Source organism: Nilaparvata lugens, chromosome 5 (assembly GCF_014356525.2).
Source record: "Nilaparvata lugens isolate BPH chromosome 5, ASM1435652v1, whole genome shotgun sequence".
In the NCBI taxonomy this organism is placed as follows: Eukaryota; Metazoa; Arthropoda; class Insecta; order Hemiptera; family Delphacidae; genus Nilaparvata; species Nilaparvata lugens.
Genome location: NC_052508.1, coordinates 37617803 through 37644724, shown reverse-complemented (window position 1 = coordinate 37644724; position 26922 = coordinate 37617803). Strand labels below are relative to the sequence as shown.

The 26922-nt window shown below is 38.7% G+C and overlaps 1 protein-coding gene across 3 annotated transcripts in view; it reads right to left on the bottom strand.

Moving 5' to 3' along the window:
* Window positions 1-5372: 5372 nt before the first annotated feature.
* Window positions 5373-26922, bottom strand: part of LOC111056895 (protein lifeguard 1) — a 60499-nt gene continuing 38949 nt past the window's right edge. For all 3 annotated transcript variants that reach the window (XM_022344304.2, XM_022344305.2, XM_039428297.1), the window contains one exon: window positions 5373-6655. In XM_022344304.2, the coding sequence (XP_022199996.1) occupies window positions 6296-6655 (360 nt within the window). In that variant the 3' untranslated portion in view covers window positions 5373-6295. The remainder of the gene's footprint in view (window positions 6656-26922) is intronic.

Below are 26922 nucleotides of genomic sequence, written 5' to 3'. Positions count from 1 at the left end.
GTGCCATTAATAAGCACAGACGGGCAGTATCAGCTGTTTCATCATATCTTGGCGCCGATGTACTTCAGGAACCAATCATGTCAGCTGCCAACAAATTCCTCATGCTGGCTAAGCAGGTGCGAGACAGGCGGATGCAACTTATCTCTGGTCGTCATTTTTTGTCTACCTGTCAGCACGAAGACTTCCTCTGCTACTTACCACGGAACCTGAAGGACGGTCACATTTCATCACTGTGTATGGAGCGTTTTGTCGGCGCCGTATCTTCAGCAGCTACACCAATTTTTCCGGTTGGACTGTAGTCCGGCAGGAGAGGCGATGACTGTTGTGGAATATTCACCTACAGAATACATCATTTCCAATATTCAACAAAGGATTTTGTATAAATATCATGCGAGGATGGATCGTCTCACACACTAGAACCTCATCATCCCGGAGCGACTTATATATAGATCTTCCATGTTCTGTGAGGGAGAAGGATCATGTAGTGGTATGTGCTATGTTTCCTTGTGATTCTAAAACCTCTAGTACGGTATTCCTCAAATTCAACATACTTTGCCATTACATTGGGTAAAGTTCAATTCCCTCAATTTTAATGTTTTCAAACCACATGAAGAGCCATCTTTCAATAACATTAGTGAAATTTTAAAGGATGATTTTCATTTAACGATTCCTGAATATTCATTGTTCATGATCGTATCTCTTCAAATATTTTCGAAAAAGTTGAATTATCCAATAAATGGGATAGTATAGTTAATTCTACCAGTTTTGTGTTTTATATTGTTTTTGGCTGGTTAATGTATAATATAATTTTATAATTTAGTATAGATTAGATTGTGATAGCATAAAGTTGATCTGTGGTTGCGGTTTACACTATTGTTTGTAGAGCATGAATTTCCTTCATATATTCGCCGTTTTTGATAATTGTTTATTCATGTCTTTTTTTTGTTTTATTCGGAGCCCGGGTTCAAGACTGAGGGTCTAGTCTGCCAGTGGGTGGGTGTCATACATGACATCAAAACCTATTTAATTTTTGAAATATTATTTTGTGAATTGGAAATCTGGTCGCGGATTTGATTATTAAATGTAATTGATAAAGCGAGAAGATCTCCAATGTACAAAGATGAAATGTGTGTTTTATCACATTTCGTGAAGGCAATTTGTATAGCTCCATGCTATACAAACAAGAGTGAGTTGACTTTTGGTCTGTGAATCAAGTCTTCATGTGTTTGTCACATAAATAGATTTTGAATTTTTCGTTCAAGGCCTGTATTCCTTAAACCGTTTGTGAAATTAGTTGTTGAGTTAAGGAATTGGTTACCTGAAGGATTCTGACTTGAGAATTCAATTATAGGCTGTCGCAGTGATATGTTGTAGGGAAGGCTGGTGTTTTTGATTCAATCAACTGGCAGAGTTTATTTTTATATATATTTTTTTATTTAAAATCGGGAGTGCTTTAACTGGACCTTGAGAGGAGCAGGCCAAGGGACTCTTTGGTAAAGTAAGATAATAGTTAATTGTACATTTTTTAATTTTTCAGATCTAATTCTAAATAGTAATTTTTGTTTTTTTTATTACCAAAAAAACTGAACGACCACAGATCAGCTAAGAGAGTAGCCCTTAAATTATCATCTGATTATTATTTCGTGATAAATTCTTATTCTAATTTGTAATAAATAATTTATTGATTCGTTATTTTCAAAAACCTGAACGACCATTTCTTTTCTTTTTCCCACCTTACAAAATCCTCAAATTGAGTGCATCTAATGGGTGATTCTGATAGAACAACGCTTGTATAATAAAACATGCCCAAAAATATTGATTCAATCAGTTAGGAAGGCCTCGAAAGTTATAACAATGGACAATTTGTATTTTCGTTTTCAATTTGGAAACATGGTTTTCTATTTATCTATTTTCTGTAAAGGCCTGTTTCGGACATTTATGCCATTTTCAAGTGATATGAAGTAAATAAATACTACTGGAAGATTCTTATTTTGATCATTATGTTAGTGTATTCATATGTTTTTATGAACTAGGACTGTAAATTTTGGGTTTAAATTTGCATGATTCTATCAAAAATGGGGTTATTGGTGTCTAATTGGATTAAGTTTATTATTTTATCTCTGTTTAATTTTGCTGATTTATAAATATGAAATTCTTCTTTGACATTCAGTTTTCGACTTTTATTACCATAATTAAGTATTTTCATATTGGAATTCATATCTGTAAAATTATGGCCTTAATCTATTAAGTGTTCAGCAAATGCCGACTTTTGAGTATAATTTTTAGATTATAGTGCTTGGATATGTTCTCGTAACCTGATATGGAAATTTCTACCCGTTTGTCCGATATAGAATTTGTTGCAATCACTACATTTAAGTTCATAGATTCCAGATTTTTTAAACTTATATTGCTGTAAATTTAAATTTGATTTCTTTTTTATCAGTTCGAATGCATTATTTGTTGCCCTATAACCTAGAATGAATTTATTTTTTGTGAAGGTTTTTCTTATAGCTTTATTAAATATTGTGTTATATGGAACACAAATAGCCTATATTCTTTATTTCCTACATTTCCTTGATTTGAGTTCTATTCTGTATTAATTTTCCTTTTTGCTTGTAAATCATTCTATCAATAGTTTTGGTATTATATCCATTTGTTATTGCCATATATTTTATTATTTTCTTCTCTTTTCTGTAATTATCTTTTGACATGGGAATATTTATTAGCCTGTATAGGCTCATTGAATTGAAAGTCGAAATTTTTTGTTGCCAAGGATGATTTCAATCTCTAGGAATTATACAATCTGTGTGTGGGTTTTCTATAAATGCAAAAATCATGTTTGTTATCTTTCATACTAATCATTAAATCAAGAAAATTTATTTCATGTTCTTGAGCTTCCATCGTGAATTTTATAGAAGATGATATTGAATTTAAATATAATTCAAAATCTTCATGTGTTTTATCTTCATTATTTTACAGACATATCATATCATCAACATATCTGTGCCAATAAATAATATTTTTCTTTAGGGGATTATTATCATTCATTATTTTAGATTTTTCCAAATTGTTCACGTATATGTTAGCCAGATAACTGATAAAGGAGAGCCCATTGCCAAACCTTCCTTTTGTTTGTAATTTTTCTCATTGAATTTGAAATAATTTTGATCTACACATACTATTGTCAATGCTATTAGTTTCTATTTCATCATTATTTATATTATTATCTATCAAATTTTGTTTCATAATATTGTTTCATCGGTTGGAATACTAGTGTACATGTTGGTTACATCAAATGATAGGAAAATAGCATCAGTTGGAATTTTTATATCTTTAATTTTTTGAACTAAATGATATGTGTTTTTTATGCTTTGGTTTTCTCCCATTATTGTCTTTTGAGGTAGTATTTTATTCAAATATTTGCAAACTTTATATGCAGGAGCATTACAATAATTTACTACTGGCCTTATTGGTATTCCAACCTTATGTACTTTTGGTTGGCCTCTAAACATTGGAGATAAAGGATTTATCATCTTCATTTTGAATTGTTCTGCTCTGGAGATTGATTTACATTTAGATATGATATTATTTATATTTTTACTATATTCAAGAGTTGGATCTTTTGTTAAATTTTCAAATTTGTTATCTCTAATGAATTTCTCTACTTTATCATTATAATCTGTTTGTTTTATAATAACTGTAGTAATTCCTTTGTCTGCTTTTGTGATAATGGCATGATCCAACTCTTGAATATAGTAAAAATATTAATAATATATTATATAAATGTAAATCAATCTCCAGAGCAGAACAATTTAAAATGAAGATGATAAATCCTTTATCTCCAATGTTTAGAGGCCAACCAAAAGTACATCATTAAACAGAGTTGTAACAATCAATCTGAGATCAGTTTCATTTTGCGGACCAAAGCGTTTGATTTTGGAGGTGTTGAGAATATTTCTTACGTCACAAGAACTATTCCAATGGGGGCGAGAGCTGTACTATTGTTGGCTATTGACATGGGTTGTCAGTTATTGTTCTCCCTTGACCATTCCATGCCCCCATTGAAATGGATTTTATCCAACATAGCAAATAGCTTGACTATAGTTAGGTCCACTTTATAATGGCAGTGGAGAAGATAGGAGGACAACGTTGCCGATCTTTGGTCTTGTCAATGCCTTCTATAAACGGTAGCTGATACACGTTTATTAATGTAATATTAACTGTTTATTTTCGTTGAAAATAATCAATTATATTTTATTAAGCGAGAAATTGAATTTTTTAATAATTTGATGATAAATTTTCATAATTAAGATGAAATGTTTTGTTAATTGATGATTAATTCTACTTTGCTAAAAGACGATCTGTCAACAGAGCAAAGCGAGAAAGAGAAAGCGCTATCCGCTTTGTTGAATAATAGACAAGGATAACAATACCATTGCTAAACAAACACTGCCATTATAACGTGGACCTCAATATAGCTAGCTAATTCAAGGGCAATAGGCTACCCATAATCTCCTGAGACCGGGGCATCCAACTAGAGCTGACAGTTGCTTGGTCAAGCCGGGTAGGACAAGTGTGTACTGGAATTATCTATAGTACGATAACTATTAGAAATAATAATTAGCATGCTCTATTGAACTCATTATAAAGTGTAACTGATTTGACCATGTTCAAATCTCTTGACCGAGCTTGGTGAAACTGGACATTTGACTTTCAATTGATGTACAGCGACATAGCAATTTATTGGCTTGGTATGATGAAAAATTATTTTTCAAATCATTCAATGTTATTTCTACCGACTTGTTTTATTTATCAACCCAGCTGAATGAAAATATTTACATTTCTAATGTGCTTTATTTATTTACCTGTACCTAGTTTTTATGATGCACGTTTCAACAAAAGTTTTATTTTTTTTCAACTACTCCAATAACCGTCCAAAAACAGTAGGGTATTTATTTTAGCCTGTTTTTATTGTTGTATTTTTATTTTTGTGAATAAATAGAATTTGAATTGTTGATTACTCAGTTCAAAGCAGTACGAAACAGGAAAGCTGCGCTTCGGAAGGACTAGAAACAAACTCAAATCCAGTATTGTACCATACCGGTACTGAAGAAATAACAATAGGTTTTTTTAATCACTGTTTGAAGAGTTATGCTTCATTTGTTTCGTAAATAATTGGATCAGCACATATTTTTTCTAAATTTTTCTGTTTTCAAGCAATAAACTTATTCTATTGATTGTTTTTTTATTTGCTTCTATTTTAAATCCTAATAGACTGATGTAGATATAAGAATTTGAAAATCCTTTGGCTTGCTTTCTAAATTCGATAAAGTGAATATAAATGATGACTAGGGTTCGAAAAAACTATCAAATAATGCATAGAAATTTATTCAACAATATTTACAAAATTTATGCAAATGCTATTTGTTAACTGCAATTGAAACAAAAATTAATAAAGAAAATGGCTACAGAAAATATAGTATCCATATATTCACAGCATTCTCGCCACATGTCTACTATCATATTAATTAATTTCATATATTAACCCTCAATATCGTTTAAAATAAAAGTATCTGCAATACATACAACTGCAGGATAATCATGCATTTCATCAAACAATTAAATTCTCAACTAACGAACTTATTGAAAAATTTCAAATACTAACTACAAAAAGACTGCACATTATTTGATCAACTTACAATAACCACTCCTATATAATTTGAGGTATGCATATCGTGTTGCATTTCAACAATAATTATGTAGCTTAAATTCTCTTTACATCCGGAAATCAGTCACAATATTAATCTTAATCTAGGGTACAAATAATATAATATACTCACAGACTATCCAAACTATCACTACTGCTCAATAATAGCGACGTGTAATAATAAATATTTCAATATAAAGCTCCTAAACGTGTACACGCAATAAACAATCTATACTTTTTTTAATGGAATGACATTGAAAAACTTGAACATTGAAATTTAGTACCGACAATCTATGGTTCATCTCAAATTGAAAAAATATTTATAAAATAGGTACTTTGGTATTCAAGCAAACCTAATACTGAGTGTACTTTTGGCACATCTGTATTTTGCAATGGAAAAATTACTTATTGCGCGTTCAATATTCACGAATGATGTTGTTGTCCAGTAGAGAATAGTTTGAAAGATTCAACAAACAAAATATACTAGTACCTACTTCAGAGAAATTCAGTATTGTATTCAGCGGAAATTTATTCTCAATTAGATTATCTAAAAGAGTATATTTTAAGAAACAACATTTTGACTAGGATCTAATCTCTAGATGCAGAGATCAGAGACAAGATGTGGAGAAAGAGATTGATTATGTCAATGTAGAGGTTGAGTGCAGCAAATACATATTCCTCTGGCGAGATAGAGTATTTGTGTTCTCCACCAATCATCAGCTGAGTGTCATATATGAGGTAAAGTGAAAATATGAATGCTCCGCCAGCAGAGTATACCAATGATCCGATTCTCGAAGGAAAGAACATCGAGAATATGCCAAACAGGAAAAGGATGAGAACGCCAACGAACAGTGCTCCACCCATCATTGTGAAATCTATTTTGGTTTGGAATGCAAATATGGTAAGTCCAAGACAAACGATTGAAGTCATTCCCACAGCAAATACGACCTGCAATAGAAAAATAGGGAAATATTGAATGAAATTATTAGAAGAGAACAAAAATAGCATTCTATGATTTACACCATTCTCATAAATATTAATGTAAGCGCAGAGACCGGTTAGATGTTATGTGCTCCATCTTCTTTCTATTGATATACAGATGGCAGCCAAATACAAAAACGTTCTAGTTGGGGTTTTCAATTAAGAAAAACAAGAAAAGATACCATCTAACAGGGAGCCTTATAGTATCTGTAGCTTCAGGCCATTCAGTATCAATTCAATCATAAATGATGAACATTACTCGCTCGTACCAACTCAACAAAATAAACATTACTCACTCCTACTAACTTGATCAACTAAAATCCATTAATTAACTTTTCAGTTTTCAAAATAAAGTACCCGTGTTCTTTCTCTTTTCTATTAATAAACTCCTGCCTGCTAAGTTGGAAGAAATAATACTTTCATTGCCTTGTGCACACTACTGCGATTCTCATGATGGCGATGGGAGCTAAAGAATAGATTACCCATTAAGAGGTTCAAATCTCATCACTATATGTTTGCGTAGCATTCGTCAATACTATAGTTAAGAAAGATTTAAAACCTCATTTTTTCCTCAAAACATTCTCAAGACTCATGATAGTCGAGTCATTGAGACATCACTCATCACTAATATGCATTTTATGAAAATTGGAATGAAAGCATCAACTATTCAAAAATTAGATCCCAAGGTATTCTGTATCCCAAGGCATAAAATAATTTTAACAATTAAACAAATAAAAGGAAATTGATTACAAAGTTGTAAAATATATTTTTTTAAGTTCAAAGATGGGGAAATATAATAAAATATCAAAAACTACACACACCAGTTGTATTGTATATTTAACACTTGATACACTGTGCTTTGCACATTGCCTTTTCCTGCAGTATAGGACTTGAAAATTTCGATAACAAAATTTAAAATTATCTTAAATCTTCAAGTGTTACAGTTTTCTAACTCATAATACTATATAACCACTAGTTATAGAAATTTCTGATTAAGTGGACTGTAATTTTAATCCATTTAATATTCAATATATTCTGACAGAAAAATACTAATGAATCCATTCATGATGCAATGAAAAACTCTATTATTAAAACTTACCCCGGCTGATGATCTACGCTGTAAGTCAGAGTGATTTTTATCTTTTGGTTTGGGTGGTAAAAAGGTAAAGGAAAGAATTAAGGAAGAGAGAAATGTAAATAAATCACTTGACCTCTGATGATTTATGATGTAGCCAGGCACTGCAGAGAGTTGTTGAATCATGTATGGAATTCTGCTTCTCAATTTTACTAGTTATTAATTATTCACTACTACTTTCGATATAAAAAATACTCAAATTCTCACATGTACTTTAAAATCAATTATTACTCCCTATGATTGGAGACACGGAATTACAATTAATAATTTCCGATAGAAATACAAATCAACGAACGAGTCGAACTATCCTGTCAACGAAGGCAGCTATGCAAACTGACTGAACTTGAAAACTACAAAACAGACAATTAAACAATTATGCACTAGAGTGCGCCACTAGACGGGGAAGATTGTAAACTAACTACTCAGCGCCAAACTCCATTATATTCAAACGGCGTCAACATACCCCCGACCCTGAAAAATTAATTTTCAGCCAAAGCTGGAAACACAAAAAAATCCGCAAACCCACAAAAAACATGCCAGAAAAAACCAACACCAAATAAAACAAAAGACCAATAAACAAAATGTGTGAACTACACAAAAAAAACAACTTGACAAATACAAGGCTATGGGAGCGTATAATGCTCATTGAGTTGGCAATGAATACAGTTTTGTAGCCGGCCGCTTATAACGTCCATTAACCAACAGTACTGTAGCCACCCTTACAATTCCGTCTGATCCGGGAAATACCTCCTCAATCACACCCATTGGCCAATTCAAAGGGGGAAGATTAGGCTGGTCCACTATCACCACCATTCCGACTGTGAGTGACACTATTTCTACACCACTTGTCTGATTAGTGAGAACAATAAATGAGGCCCTGCATGACAGTTTGTTTTATGATAGTTGTGATCACTCAACAATGTGACAAAGTGATCTTTTTTTTTGGTAACACAATTTGATGACAACTATCAAACTCGATGCTCGCATTCTGCAAGCGACCACCAACTCGAATAAGCTCGCTATCTAAAAATTGGGACAACCGCTGAAAACGAGTAGGACAATCTTTTCCATTTTTCAATAAATTCATTTCTGATGAAAAATGATTTTTTGAATCACTCTGCACAAATTCAACTCGGCTATCTCCAAGTCTGAAGTTCCTGGTTTCGGTAATATTTGTACAGCCTTCAAAACAATGACAACAACAGGCAGCAAATAATTATAGTTGGAACAGCGCTCAATCAGATGATAGATTACATTATCAGACACATTTTCTGACTCGAATACCGTCAATACAGTGTTCTTTTTCGCCTCTGGCGGATCTTCCAACTCAACGAATTCCGTATTAACTGGCCAATGACTCTCATCCATAGACAACCACTCAGGCCCCGTCCACCATAAATTGTGCTCTACAAGGTCGCGCGGAGTCAAGCCTCTCGACAAACAATCCGCTGGATTCTCCACACCTGCTATGTGCATCTAACGATCAATCAGACAATCTTGAATCCGGGAAACTCTATTTGCGACAAAAGTTTACCACCGAGATGATGATGCTCTTATCCAGTGAAGTGTAACAGTGGAGTCAGAAAACACTAACACTCGATCCACTTGACAACGTTTGCGAATTAACAACACAGTAGTGTTCAATAGCTCACTCAGAAAGACTGCCGCACATAATTCCAATCGCGGTATAGAGACCGTCTTTGAAGGAGCTACTTTAGATTTAGCACACAATAATTAAATCTGAGTCGAAAGATCACTACTTCGAGTCTTCAAATAAATTACAGCACCATAGCCTGATTCTGAAGCATCACAAAAACCAATCAATTGTATGGGTGAATCAGATGATACTCCAACATATCTGGGAATAGACAACTTTGAAAGGCAATTAAACTCTCTTTGACAATTTTCCCACAATGTTTGAATCTCAATATGTGCAATTTCGTCCCAATCTAGACTTAATTTCCACAATTTCCCTATTAGACATTTCAGAAACAAAGTCAAAGGAGCTAGAAGACCAAGTGGATCAAATATTCTAGCAACAGTGGAGAGTATGTTACGCTTTGTTGTGTCCTTCTGTTCTGAATTCACGAGAAAGTTAATTACGTCAGTACTAGGCTGCCATTCAAGTCCAAAAAAGCCAATGTACTAGCCTCAAATTCTTTTCTGAGAGAGAATTTTTCGCTGTCCAACATTTTTGACAACATTTCCGGAGAATTTGATGCCCACTTCGTCAATTCAAAACCTCCCTTTCTAAACAATTCTTTAGAATGATGATAAAGCGCGTCTGCTTCATGTAATGATGGAACTGATGTGACTAAATCGTCCATGAACATTGAACACTGAATTCTTCTCTCTGCGATCGGAAAATTTTCCTCTAAAATAAACCTCTTCTTGTACTAATTGATGTACTGTTCTCAGCGCTAAATAAGGCGAGGAAGTGATACCAAACACTACACAATTCAACTCGTAAATCTCGACTGGGTCATCAGGAGAAAATCTCCATAAAATTCGCTGAAAACGGCGACAAGACTCGTCAACAACAATCTGACGATACATCTGTTTGATGTCCACTCTTAAGGCTATCGCAAAAAGACGAAAATACAACAACAAAGAGAAAATATCCGTCTGCAATTTCGGTCCCACATGCAAGACATCATTCAGAGATAGGCCGGTTACCATTCTAGCACTCGCATCAAAGACAATATGCAACGGTGTACTTGTACTACGAGCTTTAACAATACAGTGATGAGGAATGTAACATCCCTGTTTATCTGACTGATCATTCACTAAAGACATATGACCCTGCCTCAAATAGTCAACCATAATTTCATGGTACGCAATTTTTACACTTTCAGAACAAGCAAGACGTTTTTCTAAGTTTAACAGTCTTTGTTTCGCCATTGAGAACGAATCTCCTAGATTATCAGGCGATTTCAAAAATGGAAATGATACCACAAACCGACCAGAGTCCAAACGACGAACCGACGATTTAAATTGATTTTCACAATCAGTTTCGTTCACAGTGAGAGAACTCTTAGCCTTAGGACATTCTTCAATTTCCCAGAATTTTTGTAAAAGATTATCCAATGATGGATTACAAATAAACAAACAACTATTATCTCCATCATTGTCTAATGCGTTCGCAACTGGTGCGCGGTCCATCACAATATGGCCAAACACACTGTTGACAGTTTTAACTGGGCCTAAACGTTCAGTAGACTGCTCATCTTTCAACATTTCTAGGATCAACTCGGCGCCAATAATGCCATCAATATAACTAGGTAAATAATATTGTGTATCAACAAGATCAAGACCCTTCAAATACGACAATTTAGTTATCGGCAAATTAAGTCGTTTACAAGCCTTTGTAGTAAGAAAGATACACTGACTCCCGGAATTTAGCAGCAATCTAACCCTACTTCGATTTCCCTGTCTACTCAAAACAGTAGCCACTACAGTAGACAACAACACAATTGATTCAGCATTCTTACTTTCATTGACCTTGGTCGAACAGTTGACCACTTCCTTGTTTACATTATTCACATCACCCTGAGACGAATTTTTATTAAAATCGAAATGCAATAAGGAATGATGCGGCTTTTCACACTGGTTACAACGCACTATACTAGTACATCCACGAACAGAATGACTATAAAGCAAATACTTGAAACAACATGATTTGTCTTTGACAAAACGGAACCGTTCCCACGGTGACAATTTCAAAAAAGGACGACAATCAAGTAAACTATGAGTACCTTGACTACACTTCAAACAATTTGACTTTTCACAAACATTACCAGTCGAAGTCATCTCTGATTGAACCGCCAAAATCTTAGAATTTGACAAGTTCCTGACTGGCTTCACACCACTTGATGATTCGAATTTATTATTTCTATCACATGGCAATGACTTGAACTGTCTTTCAACGAAGTGTACAAAATCTTTGTAAGTCGGGAGGTCCTTATCTCGACAAGAAATCTCGAACTCTCTACGAGATGTTCGATCTAACACTTTCAATCCCTGGTACAAAAAATACAATCCTTCAAACCCCCTTTTTTTACCCGCTTCAAAGCTGTAATAGAATTACAAAATCTATCTAATATCGATGCCAAGCCCGCCCTAGATTCAACCTTCAAACTTTTGAACTGAAATATTTTATTTAAATAAGAATCTATCTGAGATCTAGGGTCATTATAACAGCTAACCAATGCATCCCAAATAATTTTGTAATTAGTGGCTGTAGGTGGAAGATTAACAATTATGCACTAGAGTGCGCCACTAGACGGGAAGATTGGAATTTAACTGCTCAGCGCCAAACTCCATTATATTCAAACGGCGTCAACAACCACAGTATGGTCATTGACTGTCACGTGGTACAAATATGCCATTAAGATTTCAAACAAAAGTTATAATCCTATGTTATTGCAATGGAAATTTGGAACTTATCACTTCTTTTACCGATTGGAAACATATTTTGAACTTCTGATGAGTTTGGTATAACATTGTCGAAGCGAAATTGATTATACTTCAATATGGACCAATAAAGTTAATTTAAATAACACTAATAAATCTTGAAACATAAATTTTTCTTCTCTAGGGCTCCTCGCGGACCACTTTTTGGGAACCACTAATCTACATAAATATGCAAAAAGATAAATTTCAATTTTACTGTATTTCCTCATCCAATTTATTGAATTGACCTTCTAATAATCTAATTTCAAAATATTTTTGTGGCTCAATTGGAATGGGATATAACATTTCAATAGCTAATTGATTTATGAGTTTCCACTTGCAATACCACCAGCAGTGGTACAGTATTGAAATATCACTTCAGCAGATTTGAAATATCACTGAATATAAATAATATTGGTTATGGGTTTTGTGTGTTCTTTTTCAAATGCTTACATGTTTATTGAATTCATCAAGTAGTACTAAGGCTAGAACAGTTGGCTCTTCCACAGTTAATATTCAATGTAGTGCTTTATAATATTTCCGTCAGACTTCTTGGCTGTCAACTAATAAAACAAATGTATACAACTGTTCTACGTAATATTTGATGAATTTAGTAAACATGTCAGCAATTCAAAAAGAACACAAAACCCATAACCATAATTATTTATATTCAGTGATATTTCAAATCTGCTGAAGTGATATTTCAATACTGTACCACTGCTGGTGGTATTGCGAGTCAAAACTCATAAATCAATAGCTATTGAAGAATCGAAAGCTCTGGAAGTGATCTGTGAGGAGCCCGAGGAAAGAAGAATTCATGTTTTAAGCTTTATTAGTGTTATTCAAATTAACTTTATTGGTCTATAAGAGTATAATCAATTTCCCTTCAAAAATGCTATACTAAACTCATCGGTAGCTCAAAATATGTTTCCAATCAGTGAAAGAAGTGATAAGTTCCAAATTTTCAATGCAGTAAGATAGGACTATAAAGTTTGTTTGGAATCTTGAAGGCGGATTCGTACCACGTGATCGAGCTAGCTAATCAAAAGTGAGACAGTCAATGGCCATACTGTGGTTTATATAATTACTGTAATAATACTAGTACATATCGTAAGTAAATACTATATCATCATGAGTAAATATCCAATGATATTATTAATATTCAAGATAAATAATTATTGTCTCGAAAGATTCATCAACAATAATTGTAATTATTATAAATCAAATTTGACACATCCACTCAGAAAGAGGAACGTTATAAAATAGATCGTAATTTTCTACCTAGGGATTGAAGAGAGTGAAATTATTCTCTCTGAGGGGAATGTTTGTTTCCCGATGGCTTAGCCGAGAGTAAAATAGGCTATTCCTGATGAAGAAGGAGAAAAAGTACTTGAGTTCTGAGATGCTCGCAATTTTGCCCCTCCACATACACCAATATCAGCTTGAAACAATCGAATGTTTTGCTCCAAAATAATCTAAAACATAAACATACTAACTATCTTCATTACAGTCGCTATATAAATTGACATACATTTTTGCGGTTGCCATATTTCTTCACTTGTTTTTTAAAAGTGATTACCTATTGCTATTAGTCTCTTGGGAGAAAAAATTGTATTTACTATACTGTTCAAGAGAGTTTAATAGTATCTTTAATCTACTAATATCTCGTAGGCCTACAAATAATCCACATAGTACATAAAGAAAAATGTTTTTAAATTTGAAGCCAAATCTCAATAAAGATATTTCTTATTATTCATGTATTGAATATATATTCATGTTAGAATTTGTGAATATTTCTAGTTAACTACTACTGAAGACATTTCTTCCTTTGACAACTTATCACGTACACCCTGAGTACCTTCAGAGGTAGGTAATTGATACCCAGGTGTTGCTCCTGGACGACTAAGCTCAGTCGTAATGTGGGCGGGGAAAGGAGGCAAGTCGAAGTTCCTCTTCTTCCTTCTTTGAACCTTAGCTGGTGTGGACAGCACCTCCTGGTGTTTCTGACGGCGTGAAGGTCGCTCTCTACTCTGATGACACCACTTCGAGGTAATTTTGTATTGGCCTTACGGCCTTGGTTCCGCTCCAGTCTAGTAGGAAGAGGAAGGATAGGATGGGAGGGACGGCAACCAACGGGCCGCTGTACCCGGAAGGATAGACGGTAATTGACGGCAGCCAACGGGCCGCTGTGCCCTGGGAGAATGGAAGGATGGGGACGGCAGCCAGCGGGCCGCTGTGCCCTGGGAGGATGGAAGGATAGGGACGGCAGCCAACGGGCCGCTGTGCCCTGGAGGATAGGTGGAAAGGGACGGCAGCCAACGGGCCGCTGTGCCCTGGAGGACAGGTGGAAAGGGACGGCAGCCAACGGGCCGCTGTGCACTGGAGGATAGGTGGAAAGGGACAGCAGCCAACGGGCCGCTGTGCCCTGGGAGGATGGAAGGATAGGGACGGCAGCCAACGGGCCGCTGTGCCCTGGAGGACAGGTGTAAAGGGACGGCAGCCAATGGGCCGCTGTGCCCTGGAGGATAGGTAGAAAGGGACGGCAGCCAACGGGCCGCTGTGCCCTGGAGGACAGGTGGAAAGGGATGGCAGCAACCGGCCGCTTTGCCCTGGGAGGATGAGAGGAGAGGGACGTACGGCAGCCAATGGGCCGCTGTATCAGGAGAGGAGGACAGGGACGGACGGCAACCAACGGGCCGCTGTACAAGGAGCAGGAAGGTTGGGAGCGGAATGTGTGGTCTGGGGCTCGTCCGGCGTTTATATAATCTCCCAAAGTAGAGGGGATAGAGTTACGCCGCCGCCAGAGGCGGTAAGAATCCTCTCGATGCGCGGAAGATGGTGCGCCATCGGTACCCTCCTCATCACCGCGGTCAGCTAGCTTGCTGATAGCCGAGCGTCTTTCAATAATATTAATTATTATTATTTAGCAATATTTTTCCGTCACAATTTTACTTTGTGACAAACTGGTAAACTAGAATTTTATATTTCTTTGCCAAATGGGTGTTCAACTTTGGAAGTTGAATGAATAAAAATGTTGATGGGCTACGTAATGAAGAAACGATGGATGCACTGTGTGCACTGGAACTAAGGCACTAAGTATTCACTTAGGCATAAATTCCTTGACTCTTGTCCAAGTCCTTCCATTATAGATGCCGCTAGTGGAACTGTGATTTGTTCTATAGTTACATTAGTTGTCAGCTTCCCATTTAATGGGGTAGATCGTCCATCAGCTAATATCGCGTGGTGATGAGTTGGTACCTTCCTTATCATCCCTATTTTTTGGAGATCTTCTTAAACCTCATTACTCATATGATTAGCTTCAGCGCCAGTATCTAGCAATGCCCGAAACTTTTTACCACCGATTGTCATGGTAATGAATAGTCTATTGTCCCTTGATGACTCTTCAATCACAGGAATCCTGAGTGCTGTTCGCATCACTGCTGTCTTGTTTGGAGTTTTGTTCTCCTTCTGCACATCACAGACACATTTCAGTGCTCTCTTTCCGCGCCTTTTACATGGCAGGATATCGGAACAGTGTGATCTCCAGTGCCCCGGTCTCTTGTATTGCCAACACACGGGTTCAGACCCACTAAGAGATGGTCTGTTACTAGTAGGGGTTATAACTGTCTCAACCTTGAGCCTTGTAATCTTTTTCGTGTCCTCAGTCATGTAGTCATGTGAACTCTCGAATTCTGTCTATTCTGTTTCTCCTCTGCCTTGATTTGTTCTTACTCCCTCGCAATTTTTTCCAATTCGTTGATACTATGAACATCTGATTGACGAATATACAATTTGTACCGAGGGAGGAGATTCTTATACACTCTCTGTAATTTATTTTCATCTGTGAAACCTCCTCGACGCCTCATGAGTCTGTACTGACATCTTCAAGAAATTCGTCAAATGACTCACCTTCCCTTTGCTTCCTTGCCTGAATTAGATTTTCCAGGTCTCGTCGTAGGTAAGTGGATAGTAGCGTGATCTGAAATCTGCCACAAAATTGTCCCATGATCTCTACTGGTCACGACGATTACGCATCCATAGGATAGTTTTACCAACTAGTAATTCAGGTAGCGCAACTAGTAGTTGGTTGCCAGTAAGCCCATAGGCTTGTTGTAGCTCATCCAGCCTTTTTAAGAAGTTGGGAGCATCTGATTGGCCATCAAATGACAGTCTCCAGATTCTTACTTTGTCGCATACCGCCCATGGGTCCATGAGGGGATTTGTGTGAATGTTGGTTCCAACCACATTATGAGCACCTGTTGCTGAGTGACTAGTTTCTCAACTGCTTCCGCTCACTATGCCAGCTCTTGGGCTGGTACAGCCATCTTCTTATGTTGTTCTACTAACAACCTTCTCAACTCAGCAAGTGTTCCAGATGACACTATGCCCCAATCTTGTAGAAGATTGAACGCTTCTTCTTTTTTCAATTTATAGATCCAGGAAACTCTGGGGTCTGTTATCACCTCGGGGTTTACGTCCTCGACCAACTGACCCTCTGTCAGAACCTGGTGTTCTAAATCTAAAGCATCTAAATCAGCCTCGCCCTGTTCACACATGATGATTCTTACTTCGTTGCCTCGTGCCCCAAGTGCGGGCCCAATCTATCACATACACCCTAAGTACCTTCAGAGGTAGGGGATTGATACCCAGGAATTGCTCCTGGACGACTTAGCTCAGTCGTAATGTGGGCGGGGAAAGGAGGCAAGTCAAAGTTCCTCTTCTTCCTTCTTTGAATCTTAGCTGGTGTGGACCGCAACTCATGGTGCTTCTGACAGCGTGAGGGTCGCTCTCTGGGAGGATGGAAGGATAGGGACGGCAGCCAACGGGCCGCTGTGCCCTGGAGGATAGGTGGAAAGGGACGGAAGCCAACAGGCCGCTGTGACCTGGAGGACAGGTGGAAAGAGACGGCAGCCAACGAGCCGCTGTATCAGGAGAGGAGGACAGGGATGGATGGCTGCCAACGGGCCGCTGTGCCTTGGAGGATAGGTGGAAAGGAACGGCAGCCAACGGGCCGTTGTGCCCTAGAGGATAGGTGGAAGGGGAAGGCAGCCAACGGGCCGCTGTGCCCTGGAGGATAGAATGATAGGGAAGAGAGAGGAGGACAGGGAGAGGACAGGGACGGACGGCAGCCAATGGGCCGCTGTGCTCTGGGAGAATGGAAGGATAGGGAAGAGAGAGGAGGATCAGGAGAAGAGGACAGGGACGGACAGCAGACAACGGGCCACTGTACCAGGAGAGGGGGACAGGGACGGATGGATGCCTACGGGCCGCTGTATCAGGAGAGGGGGACAGGGACGGACGGCAGCCAATGGGCCGCTGTTCCCTGGAGGATGGGAGGAAAACGAAGGCAGCCAACAGGCCGCTGTATCAGGAGAGGAGGACAGGGATGGACGGCAGCCAATGGACCACTGTACCCTGGAGGATAGGTGAAAAGGGACGGCAGACAATGGGCCCCTGTATCAGGAGAGGAGGCCAGGGACGGATGGCAGCCAACAGGCCACTGTACCAGAGGAGGAGGACAGGGACGGACGGCAGCCAATGGGCCGCTGTATCAGGAGTGGAGGACAGGGACGGACGGCAGCTAACGGGTCGCTGTACCAGGAGAGGAGGACAGGACTTAAGGCAGCCAACGGGCCGCTGTATCAGGAGAGGAGGATAGGGACGGACGGCAGCCAACGGGCTGCAGTACCAGGAGAGGAGGACAGGCATCGACAGCAGCCAACAGGCCACTGTATCAGGAGAGGAGGACAGGGACGGATGGCAGCCAACGGGCGCTGTACCAGGAGAGGAGGACAGGGACTTACGGCAGCCAATGGGCCGCTGTTTCAGGAGAGGAGGACAGGGACGGACGGCAGCCAATGGGCCACTGTACCAGGAGAGGAGGACAGGGACGGACGGCAGCCAACGGGCCGCTGTACCAGGAGATGGGGACAGGGACGTAAGGTAGCCAACAGGCCGCTGTATCAGGAGAGGAGGATAGGGATGGACAGCAGCCAACGGGCCGCTGTACCAGGAGAGGAGGACAGGGACAGATGGCAGCCAACGGGCTGCTGTACCAGGAGAGGAGGACAGGGACGGACGGCAGCCAATGGGCCGCTGTACCAGGAGAGGAGGACAGGACGGATGGCAGCCAATGGGCCACTGTACCAGGAGAGGAGGACAGGGACGTCCGGCAGCCAACGGGCCGCTGTACAAGGAGCAGGAAGGTTGGGAGCGTAATGCTGTGGTCTGGGAGGATGGAAGAAGGATAGGGACGGCAGCCAACGGACTGCTGTGCCCTGGGAGAATGGAAGTATAGGGACGGCAGCCAACGGGCCACTGTCCCCTGGGTGGATGGAAGGATAGGGACGGCAGCTAACGGGCTGCTGTGCCCTGGAGGATAGGTGGAAAGAGACAGCAGCCAACGGGCCGCTGTATCAGGAGAGGAGGACAGGGATGGATGGCTGCCAACGGGCCGCTGTGCCCTGGAGGATACGTGGAAAGGGACGGCAGCCAACGGGCTGTTGTGCCCTAGAGGATAGGTGGAAAGGGACGGCAGCCAACGGGCCGCTGTGCCCTGGGAGGATGGAAGGATAGGGTAGAGAGAGGAGGAAAGGGAGAGGAGGACGGGGACGGACAGCAGCCATCGGGCCGCTGTGCCCTGGGAGGATGGAAGGATAGGGAAGTGAGAGGAGGATCAGGAGAGGAGGACTGGGATGGACGTTAGCCAACGGGCCGCTGTGCCCTGGGAGGATGGAAGGATAGGGAAGAGAGAGGAGGATCAGGAGATGAAGACAGGGACGGACGGCAGCCAACAGGCCGCTGTATCAGGAGAGGAGGACAGGGACGGACGGCAGCCAATGGGTCGCTGTGCCCTGGAGGATAGGTGGAAAGGGACGGCAGATAATGGGCTGCTGTATCAGGAGAGGAGGCCAGGGACAGACAGCAGCCAACGGGCCGCTGTACCAGGAGAGGAGGACAGGGATGGACGGCAGCCAATGGGCCGCTGTATCAGGAGAGGAGGACAGGGACAGATGGCAGCCAATGGGTCGCAGTACCAGGAGAGGAGGACAGGACGTAAGGCAGCCAATGGGCCGCTGTATCAGGAGAGGAGGACAGAGACGGACAGCAGCCAACGGGCCACTGTATCAGGAGAGGAGGACAGGGACAGATGGCAGCCAACGGGCCACTGTACCAGGAGAGGAAGACAGGGACGGACGGCAGCCAATGGTCCGCTGTACCAGGAGAGGAGGATAGGGACGGACGGCAGCCAACGGGCTACTGTATCAGGAGAGGAGGACAGGGATGGACGGCAGCCAACGGGTCGCTGTACCATGAGAGGAGGACAGGGACTTATGGCAGCCAACGGGCCACTGTACGAGGAGAGGAGGACAGGGACGGACAGCAGCCAATGGGCTGCTGTACCAGGAGAGGAGGACAGGGACGAACGGCAGCCAACGGGCCGCTGTACGTGGAGAGGAGGACATGGACGTATGGCAGCCAACAGGCCGCTGTATCAGGAGAGGAGGATAGGGATGGACGGCAGCCAACGGACTGCTGTACCAGGAGAGGAGGACAGGGACGGATGGCAGCCAACGGGCCGCTGTACCAGGAGAGGAGGACAGGGACGTCCGGCAGCCAACTGGCCGCTGTACAAGGAGCAGGAAGGTTGGGAGCGTAATGCTGTGGTCTGGGAGGATGGAAGGATAGGGACGGTAGCCAACAGGCTGCTGTACAAGGAGCAGGAAGGTTTGGAGCGTAATGCTGTGGTCTGGGAGGATGGAAGGATAGGGACGGCAGCCAACGGGAGTGGAATAAAAAGGGGGATTTAAGATAGAAATCAGCTGTTTTCTTCCCCCACACCTCCCCCCAATGTCGTCCCCACCAGCCCCCCGGCCTAGGCAGGGTCGGTGGGGTCACATGACAGTTGGTTAGTGACGTCATCAGCTGTTCAGTGACGTCACTTGTCCTCGAAATTTCTCTCCAAAATTTCCCTCCTTTTTTCCTAACCTCACAAAGACAACATAACCTCTCTGAATTTCCCTCCTTTTTCCTAACCTCAAAGACAACATAACCTCTAAATCTTTTTTCTCGCCATGGGAATTTTCCCTCCATTTTTTTGTTTTTCTATCCACAGATTTAGATAACCTCTTTTTTTCCCGCCAGGGGTGCACGCGCACATGCAAGAGTATTGATTTCACACTGTTTGTGTTGTAATATGAAATAGGCTATTGAAATTAAATATTTAAGAAGTAGTACCAGTCGTCTATTACACAGACTGCTAAGCGCGCGCACAGCGCTCAGTGAGCAAGTATTTGATTTCACAGACACACACACACACACAAATATTTGTTGTACATCTAATAGGCTATTGAAATATAATATTATTTTTTTAGCTCTCTATTGATTTCCACCTTACCCCAGTAAGGTTTGTAAGTGCATAAACACTAGACCCAGAAGAGAGTATTGATTTGGTGTACTGCGGGTTGCATAATTTACCCCGCGTCTTCTCTTACCTCTGCACTTACCTTTGTAGCTATTGATTGGCTAACAAGAAGCCGGCAGGAATGGAAGCTGAATAATTGATGTTGGAATGAATAATTTGTTTTTTCTACCCCTTCTCCCTCATTGGGGTAGGGCATCTAAAAAAACTGTCACAAGTCAAGCTTGCTATATTGATTTTCCTCTACAACTGACACAGTTTTCAGTTGTGTGTTTAGTGTAGTTTGAGTAAGGAAAAGAGAAGAAAGAAAGAGACACAGTGTGATTCAGTGTTATGTTTTTTTTATTAACACATTATGGTAATGAACACACAAAAACTTTTTCGATTCTCTTTTGATAAACAAACATGATTGAGTGTATTGTAAGAGTGTTAGTAACCTATATTAATAATTTTTAATAGTTATATGTGAAAGATTTCTAAAACATGTGAAACACTAGAGTGTGTTAGTGACATACACAAGTCACAAATCTGATAACAAACAATTTTAATATTTATATGTGAAAGATTTTCTAAAACATGTGAAACACTAGAGTGTGTTAGTGACATACAAGTCACAAATTTGATTTGACAAAAACACATACATTTTTAAAACATTATGATTTTCTTCTGAATAACAAACAAATATAGTGTCAGTGTTGTTAGTAACATACAACAATAAGTGAAAAGACTTATATATATAAAAACACGAATAAACACACACACACACTATAGAGTCTTTATAAGGTTGAAGTTGATGAGTATTTCACTATTTAATAATTATGTACCTTTCAAAAGAAATGACGAGAAGTAAAATGACGCACTGTTTGACTTTACAATTGTTTCAACACATGTAAAATCAGCTTTTCTCACTGTCAATTCAACTTCAAACCATAACCTGTTTATATTCATTTTAAATATGAATTTAACACAATAAGTTCCACAATTTTCTTGTTGAACACAAGCTGATACAATCGCGGAATCTGCATGTCTTATTCTCATGCACTGTTGATCAATATTGTAACTTATTTCGACAGCATCAACATTCAACCTAATAATTTTTGATATCATCTGTAACACAACAAATAAAATTATTTGCTACTAGAAGACACAACAGGCAAATCCTCATCTGTTAATAGTGGAATTTTATAGTGTCCTAAAGCTAATGTACTAATTTTATCACTACAGATATACCGTTTCTCATCCTGACAACTAAGCGCCTTCCTATTTTGTGAAATTGTCATTACTTTATGTTTTTTCGATCTAATTAAATTCTGGCTTCTGTACACCTCTGTACCTTCGAATAGGCAATTAAAATAGTCTTGAAATGAAATGTATTGATTAGACTTTGGATGTTGTGCTGTTAATTCGCGTGACAATATACATCGTTTTACACCCTTGGCTTTTTTAATTAGACCTACTTTACGTTCATTTTCTAATCTATCTTCTGTTTCTTTATCAAAATGTTGCTGCTGCTGTTGACCATTAATTTCATTATACAATCTGCATGCCCATAGTTTTGACCGTAAACCCAGAAACTGATAAGGAGCTTTAGAAGCAAATTCATCTTTCATCTTTCCAACAACCAAACGGTTGTGTGTTGAATAAGCTGGGTGATCTACAGGATAATTTGACGTGTCTAGCCAATTTTTCAAATCTTCATTTGTCCTTATGTCACAATAAAAGTCCTCGGTTTTAATCAGGTACATCAGACTATCCGTGTCTTGATACAGGAGTTTGGCACAGGGACCATATATCTTTCTAATTACATCATAATGGAATGAATACATTACTATTTTACTCAAATCTAAAATCGAAAAACCAATGTAAATAGGGTTGTTTAGCAAAATATTTTCCTTGTGTAGAGTTATACCACATATGTTCTTCCCAAAAATCAAACGATCTTTGAACGAGGGACGAGCTATATATTTCAATAGCGATTTCTCGTTATTAACCAACTTTAAATCCATTTGTTTCCATAAATTCATACACGATTTACCGAAAATCACATTGTTGAGTAATTTGTGGAAATCTTTTTGAAATTTATTCTTAGACTGTTGTCTTAGCTGTGTGTTCAAACTTATGTATGGTTCTAGAAACTTGCTTTGTTCAAAAGAAATGCCTCTACGAATGTTTGTCAATTTCAATCCGTGTTCTATAGCTTGTTTCAACAGTAAATAGTGGCATACATAATTTGTGTGATTTGTAAGTGAGGTTATGAGTCGAGTCTGATTGGATGGGAAAACTTTTTGATTTCTTGCCAGAAAAGGAAAATCGTTGTGTGCTTCGTGCAAGTCTTTTGGGTATTCTATGTCTACTTCTAACACATAGCCTACTGTTTGGTCCTCGCTCCAATTTTTCATGTTGGCAACAGCATTGTCTATTTCATGTCGACTCATCCAAGCAAAATTTGACCTTGGTAGAGCAGCACTCATGGCAAATCCGTATAAATTGTTAATGTCCATAAAAGCTAGAAAACTGTTGGGTTTTTGGGTATTGTAAGGTGCCCCAGTATAGTGATTATTTGCAACTGCATGTCTGTGAACACACGTAACTATTCCGCCCCTGATAGAGGATGGAAAAATGCATACATCGAGTAATCTGTTAAAAGTTCCAACTTAATTTTAGTGTATTTAAGCATAGCATCAAAAGAAAAACCAGGAAGTGTGAAATAGTGTGCTGGGTCTAGTTTGAAAGTCTCAAGACTAATGTTGCGAAAAGATTCCATTATGTCAGCTAGGAGTAGTACGTCTGTTTTCAAATATAAGTCACTGTATTGTCCAAGTGTGCGACAATTGAAGTGTTTCCAAACCGTTTGTGCATGCCGATAATCGTCTGCACTTATTGTACTATCACAAAGAGAACTGTAAAATTCTTCTATAGGTGGTAAACTTTCCTCGTCCATTTTAGCCCAAGAATCACAATATTCGTATGGAAAAACTCCTTTACGTGATACAAGAGGTAAACTTTGTTGTTCGAAATGTTTCGATGTGTGTTTGAGAATACCAGCTATTTCCTTAATAGATGGTGTAGGACCAGCTGGTTGTAAAAGGTTAGAGGTTAACAAATCCAAACTATCGGGTAGAAATTTGAACGAATCAAGAAATCTGAGATGGAGTCGATTGGTCAATCCTATAGTAAATGATATATACTTTTCACTTGTCTGAGGAATTACGTGTAATTTTTCAAATTTATTACTACAAACGGAACCGAGTGCAGAGACAATTAGGTGGGTGTCATAAGATGCTGAATTGTGTAGAAATACTGTGATGTATGTTTGGCATTGTCTTTGTAAGTTACATGCATTGCAAAGAGCAGTCCTGTAGTAACCAGTGAGATGACAATGATCATAAATTTTATCGTTTTCAAAAGGCTTTTCGCATGCGTCGCAAAATTTTGCATCAGAATGCATTTGCTCCTGTTCTCTTGTTAATGGGTACATGCCAATATGATGTTCATCTAACGACTCTATGACCTGGGTAGCATATTCGGTTAAAGTGGTTAGAAAATGTATGGCAGCATCTTCTCCTCTATAAAGTATAGGACGTGACGGTATTTTCTGTGTTAGTGGCGAACTGTCCGGTATTTGTGTTTCATCCCTAACGAAATACAAACAGTAGGACATGACGACATGGTTGTGCTTTATTTTTGTTGTTGTTCCCTTTGACCTCCTCTGTGCAGTGCTATCAATTTCTCCATCATCATCACCATCCTCATTATCATCAGACTCTGAGTTTGCTGGTGATGATGATGTTGGTTTAACGAGAAGACATTCGAAATCAGCATAACAGGTTAGGGGTAGTTTATACTTTCTCAATGGGTTTTTAAATTCTAAAAATGGCGGTGTACCATCCTCTTGAATTTTTGGCATAGAAACCCTGGTTATTTTCTGCTGAGAACAAAATTCTTTGTGTTCTTTCATTCGTCTCTCTCCATCTCGACTACAGGTAAAATAAGAGAAACATCGACGACAGATTAATATTTTCTCTTTATGTTTCGTTAATTGATTCCTAACAAGTTTTTCAAAATCGACAATTAAACAATAGTGTGATTTGGTTTCTACTTTACATGTAGCTACATCAGTTGTTCCCTCATCCCCGCCCTCTTCCTCATCATCATCGGTGTCCGCCTTTTCAACAAGCAGTAACAAATCAAAATGGTCTTGTCTAATTGTTTCGCTAATTCGTCGCGGATAAATTAGATTTTTATCGTCAATACTGTATACATTAACAGAAACTGTCGGGTTATTCTTTTCGAATCTATCTAGTTGACTAATTGGGGTTGGAAAATCAATGTTGTTGAAATTATATATTGGATTGCTGTTGTTTAACAAACGAAAATAACGATTATCAACACGAAATTTACAACTACCTTTAATGTGTCGCGCTAGTAATGCATACATAAAACATTTAGAATCTGTTTGATTCTGTGGGTTTATGATACAATGTTTAGATGTTATACTGTTGGGAAGCTTAATATATGAAGAACCATTTGGTTCTTTCAATGGTCTGTATCTATTAATTCTCAGCATCAATCCGTCAATATTTCGTAAGGACCAACCACTGGATTTTCCTTGATAATTTGTCTCTTCTATAAGTAAATTAAAAAATGAATCGCAAATCTGTTTTTCTAAATTGTCTAATGTTGTAACAATAAAATTGATTGTTTTAAAAGCCACATCGGCTATCTCAACAATTTCTTGACTGTCTTTATTTATTTTCTGGTATGTAGATTCCACCACAATATTAAACTTTAATGCGCCGCTTGTATGAAACTCGTGTGCTAATAAATTGTAAATATAATTTTGTAAACCATTAAACATTGGATTGTAGTCTTTAAATGGTTCGTGACCGGATTTACTGTGTGCATAATTGTTATAATAATAAGTTTTCAAACACCCTCTAAATTCATTCTCTAATAAACTAAATGGATTATATCTATGTGCTGTTTGGTCCTTTCCCGCTCCACTAACAGCCTGCTGTTCTTCTTCTTCTTCTTCTGCAGTTTGCGCCAATCTTTTCCGTTTAATAGGTGCCATATTTGTAGTTACTACTACAAATTACCTACGGTAGAAAAACATAATACAGCAACAAATATTTACATACAAAGTAACAATGAAAAAGATTATTACCTGTTTAGTTTTTTTTCTATTGTGTTGATGATGTACACTCACTCTGGTTTACTTTAATATTAAATGTTCTACCATATGGTTGAACAGACATTGAATAACCAGTCATGTCGATTTTATTCTTTTTTTCGTCAAATTTGAACATTTTCTCATTGAAGTAGCGTTCTGGTAAAACGTATGACTTGTTGTGGCCACCAACTTCAAGTTTCACTAGAATTCTATCACCATGTTGTGTTTTCAAATGAGCAGCACTGATCATGGGGTAATTCTGATCTGGTATCAGTTCTTGTAAGCTCGTAAATTTATGTGATGCGTTTTCTGCTGAAATCGCTCTGACTAATTCTTCTGCTGACATCTGTGAAAGTCATGGTATTTTATTCTGTACAAAATAGATTATTACACAATGATAACGTTTGATCTTGTACTTGTTCTTCCTTCAAACAATAGATTTTACCTATGTCTGCGAGTAAATTTTTGTAGTTGTCGCCTAAGATTCTTCCATTTGTTGTTGTGGGTGTGCTTCTTGGAAAAAGACCAGCCCACCAATTAAAATTCACAAACGACAGTGAATTTAGTGTATATTTTTGAGTGAAATATAAGTTCAAGTGGTATAATCGGAAAGTCAATTTGATGCAATTGCAATACCAGATTTCACCATCCATCGCAAGACTATGTTCGTATGAACATGGTGCAATGTGCAACAAACGGAATGGAAGATACCAACCACTATTAGCAATCCTTCTAGCATTATTCAATGCTAAACTGTATGATGAGTAGGTTATTTTCATATCTCTAATTAAATTGCATAAACTTTCCATATCTTTTCGTAATTCGACACAGGTCCATCGTTCATTTGGTGTCATGTTTTTTTAATTTTTACACTAGAAAAAAAAAATGCTATGATAATATTTTTTTACTTTAGTATTTTCACGTTAGTGTGTCTCCACTACCTTGAGTAGTGAAAATACATAAGGTTTCTCATAATAAAATCAAACGTATACTCTTCGGGGTTTCTATCAAATGAACGATATCTCTCCGGGTTAATCTCTCTTAAAATAAAT